Source organism: Ptiloglossa arizonensis, chromosome 10 (assembly GCF_051014685.1).
Source record: "Ptiloglossa arizonensis isolate GNS036 chromosome 10, iyPtiAriz1_principal, whole genome shotgun sequence".
NCBI classification, from domain to species: Eukaryota; Metazoa; Arthropoda; class Insecta; order Hymenoptera; family Colletidae; genus Ptiloglossa; species Ptiloglossa arizonensis.
Genome location: NC_135057.1, coordinates 14,554,494 through 14,559,082, shown reverse-complemented (window position 1 = coordinate 14,559,082; position 4,589 = coordinate 14,554,494). Strand labels below are relative to the sequence as shown.

The following is a 4,589-nucleotide window of genomic DNA, read 5'->3' as shown; positions in this document are numbered from 1 at the left end:
ACGTCGACGATAGCTCGATTCGCACCGTACTTGTTTACTACTTTTACTTACCACCAGGGTCATTTCTGCTTCCTCATTGGAGAATCTATTTTCTGGACAAAGATTTCATTGGCCAACAGCATCGTTGACCGATAATATCATCCAAACTATGTTCTTTGTTGAACACTTTCTTTCTTTTTAATGAACTTTAAACATTAACATTTATTATAAGAAAACTAGCAAATACCAATTTAATTCATGCATACTTGCTTATACAGAAATATGAAAATTTGAACTTAATGTTCCTCTCAAAATAATCTTTCGTATAAATTTATCAATGTATTCACTTTTGCAGAAACTATTTTTATTTATTGCCATACTTTATTGAGTTTTCTATTACTAAATAAAGCATTATTAAAAAAATAACTATCAAATTTAGTAATATTTGTTAGTGATATAGTTCCATTTACTACAAAGCGCGTTTTTATAGTGCGATTTTAATGCAAGAATGAAAACGTGTGTTAATGTAAAAAGGTTCTTTGCAGAAAATTAAATTATGAAAATTAAATTTTATAGTATCATAGTCATGAAAAACTTTTTTAAACAGAGTATTTATTGTGTTAAGTAGAGATTGTCATGGTTTGGAACATGGCCAACGTTCGAGAAATACGTCGATGACTGAAGCGACGGCAGCGCGCTATCGGAAACCCGAACTGATTACGAATAATACGAAAAATTCCGAGGACTGCCGAAGCAATTTAGTGACGTCATGCTAAAGCAGAAGAGATAAGACAGTCAAAAAAGTGAAGTTCTGTTTTCTAATATATTCGCAGATCGTATAAGTATCTTCTTTGTTAGCCACATAAACTTGAAAATGTCGTACGCGTACCTTTTCAAATACATTATCATTGGAGATACAGGTAATTACGTGATGCAGCTTGAGAAACGAACATTGTGAAAGTGGTACCTATATTCTCCACTATGTCGACCGTGACAGGACCCATTGTTTTCGTTTCTTTGCGCGATAATATTCCTGACTCGTAAACCTTAAAATAATTCTAGTATTTACGATGTACATATTTTACGATGACATTTACTAGTAATAATTGCGTATTTTTTGATGAATAATCTCAATTGCGCATGATTTCTTTATATGATAATTCTGTCAACTTGAAAAATATGTGCTGGTTTATTTACTTTAATCACAGATTTTACATTAGGTTTTTTGCGAGATAAATATTATTTTGTCAAGATTCGAATCTTTTAAAATTGCGATTGTAATCTTTTTACAAATATTATTATTACAATATTATTCCAGTATTGTTTATTGTGATCAGCTAATGTATTAATGCAATTCATCCTTGAACTTTTTATTCATATCTAGTAGTAATTGAATAGAGAAACGGAGAAGTAGTAAGCGTATGTCAATGTCAAATGTAATTTGATCAGATGTTTGTTTTCATGGAAGTTTTCGCATAACATGAAATATATATATTTGTTGATTCTCTTGAAGATTATATATCTAATATGCACAAAATTTTAATAATTTTTGTTAATCAATAAATAGTGAAATATTATTTACTTTTTAAATAGGGGTTGGCAAATCTTGTCTCCTTCTTCAATTTACGGATAAAAGATTTCAGCCAGTTCATGATCTAACAATAGGTGTTGAGTTTGGTGCCCGTATGATTACAATCGATGGGAAGCAAATCAAGCTCCAAATTTGGGATACTGTAATTATTAATTTCTTATATATATTCAAATATTTCATATAATTTTAATTTGTTTATTGACATGTGTTGTATATTTGATAACTGTCAGAGTATTACGCAATTGGTTATCTCAGAAGATAACAAAATTATTTTGTTCTTGTAGGCAGGTCAAGAAGCATTCCGTTCTATTACACGTTCATATTATCGTGGGGCAGCAGGAGCTTTATTAGTATATGATATTACACGAAGGGAAACATTTAATCACTTGACAACTTGGTTAGAAGATGCACGACAACACTCGAATTCTAATATGGTGATCATGTTAATCGGTAATAAAACTGATTTGGAAAGTAGACGAGAAGTAAAGAGAGAAGAAGGTGAAGCTTTTGCGAGAGAACATGGACTTGTTTTTATGGAAACTAGTGCAAAGACAGCAAGCAATGTAGAAGAAGCATATATTAATACAGCAAAAGTAATTTATGAAAAAATTCAGGAGGGTGTATTTGACATAAATAATGAGGTAAAACAAGAGTCATAATAACTGAGACACTACAGAATTGATATTACGTTTTACTATTACTAATAAGAAAATTAAAATTCTGTTTAGGCAAATGGTATAAAAATCGGACCACAGCATTCGCCAACAAGCCCTATTGGCGATTTAGCAGGTACTGGTGGACAAGGAAATACGCAAGGTGGTGGGTGCTGCTAGGGGCTGGGGGTTGCCTGTCCACCGCTTCATCCTTCTCCAGTTTAAATTAATCTTTTTACTCCTGGTCCTCATTTTATTCTCAACCAGTTATTTTACATATGTTTTTTGCGCGTGTCGCATTATGAGGTAACAAGTGACTATTGGTGTATTTATTATTTAAAAACGTATACACGTAATTATTAGGAATATTATAAGGTAAAGCGTTATATACTTAAATTATGAAATTTAATAAAATTTTAATTTACAGATTCTTGCTGACATTAGTTTATTATTTTTAAATTATATTTGTTACATGCTTTGTATATTTGATTCTAGACAGAATTAATTGATTATTTTATAGTAACATAGTGGTATTTACATTTTTTTATGCATTCATAAAATAACTAAATATTTTAACATATAAAAATAATCCTTACCTTTCAATGTTTAAATGTGCTACTAGAAAGAAATAAATGTTATTCTGTTAATTCAGTATTACATTTTATTCTTACTTATTCAGATAAAATAATTTAAATTCTATCAAATACAAGAGAAAAAAGTTGATTATATATTGGATATCGATAAAGCGGGAAACGATAGGCACTTCTATTCGATGTTTTGTATTTGTTCACATTGTATATTGTATGTATTGTGCACTCATCATTGGAACTTGATTTAATTTAATAATGAATCATAGTTGGTAATATATGAATCAAAGTGATTTATCAAAGATTTGATTTACACTTGACTACCTAAGGCGACACCATGTATATGTATGTATCAATGTATGAAATTACGAATATATAAAACATATAAATCAATTTCATTATGAGGCCTATCTAACCAAAAAATCTTATGATTTAATTACTTAATTACAATTGATGTTATTTATGTTATAATATATTGTAGATGTGAAGCATTTTAATTATAACATGTAAATTAAAGTGACATTTTTATAAGTTTTACATTCAAGTAAGTGTTTTTAGTCAATTTAATAAATATCTACAAAAGGTAAATTTTATAACTACAATCACAAATATCAAGAAGACTTAGTGATGTTAACATTACCAGTATTCAGCCTATATAAATCCAAAGATAGTTATAATATACATTTGTACTTTTATTTTACTACTGACTTTAATACTTTGAAACTTGTTGAATACAAAGAGATTTGCTTACACATATAAAAGATATACTACTGATGTAGTGTGCGTATTTAATTATCTTAAACGAAAAATAAAAAAAATTCAATTTATTTACTTAATATAAAATAGCTTGTTATCAATTGCAACCAATGTGTAAAAAATATAGGTCAGTGTATAATTTAATGTTAAACGGACGTGAAAATCAATGTACATTTTAATATATTGCTTTACTTTAAATGTAGAAACAAGGAGTAAACTAAAATGCACGTTGATTTTTACTCCGTCAGACATCACTTATTGTGCTTGTATATTGTTATAATTAAAATATGTATGTGGCTTCAAGGAATGCGATTAGTTGTCGTTCATTAACTATTATTATTAACCGCTATAAATATACGATTCATCGTCTGTCTGTACATAAATTTGACATATCTTTTTCATTGAAATATATATGTGCATATCATTCATTTTATTTAATTCCGAATCCGCGCCAATTCCAAAACTTCGATTTGATAATTTATAGTCACGATGCAGAGCGTAAATATATACATAAGATCGTCTTTGAGACTACACAAATATAAATTATTATGAAAACGTTCGTCTTAATCATAAAACAACTGGTGAATTTGTTTTAGTGTCTTTATTAACATATTAATGCATGGTAATTAAGCCAGCTTCAATCCTCTCTGTATCAAATGTCTGTAATTAAAATTATAACTAGTTGAGAAGTGTGTAAAATAGATGATAAGTATATTTAAAATATAATCATGATTTAACACAATTTGAATTTTATTTCTTGTATTGCTAACATTATTATTACACCATAAACAAGCAATAAATTTTCTTTTAACTAAGTCGATTAAGGAAGAAAAGAAGTTGGAATAACGCGTGGGTGAGGTACATATAATAACTTAAAAAAATATAAGGAATATAAAAGAAGAAATTCAAACATATGGAGGGAATAAAAAGTAATATATGTTTTGATTCACGGAGTTTTTTTTCTACAAATAATAAAGATATTTAGTATGAAAGCATTTGTTATTTATTGACGTTCATCAAACT

General features: G+C 28.4%; 1 protein-coding gene across 1 annotated transcript; it reads left to right on the top strand.

Annotated features, from left to right (window-relative positions):
* Window positions 1-739: 739 nt before the first annotated feature.
* Rab2 (RAS oncogene family member Rab2) lies at window positions 740-4,308 on the top strand. Its single transcript, XM_076322114.1, has 4 exons — window positions 740-899; window positions 1,573-1,712; window positions 1,855-2,211; window positions 2,299-4,308. Exons 1-4 carry the CDS (start codon window positions 854-856, stop codon window positions 2,401-2,403), a joined length of 648 nt encoding a protein of 215 aa, XP_076178229.1. The 5' UTR covers window positions 740-853; the 3' UTR covers window positions 2,404-4,308.
* Window positions 4,309-4,589: the final 281 nt, after the last annotated feature.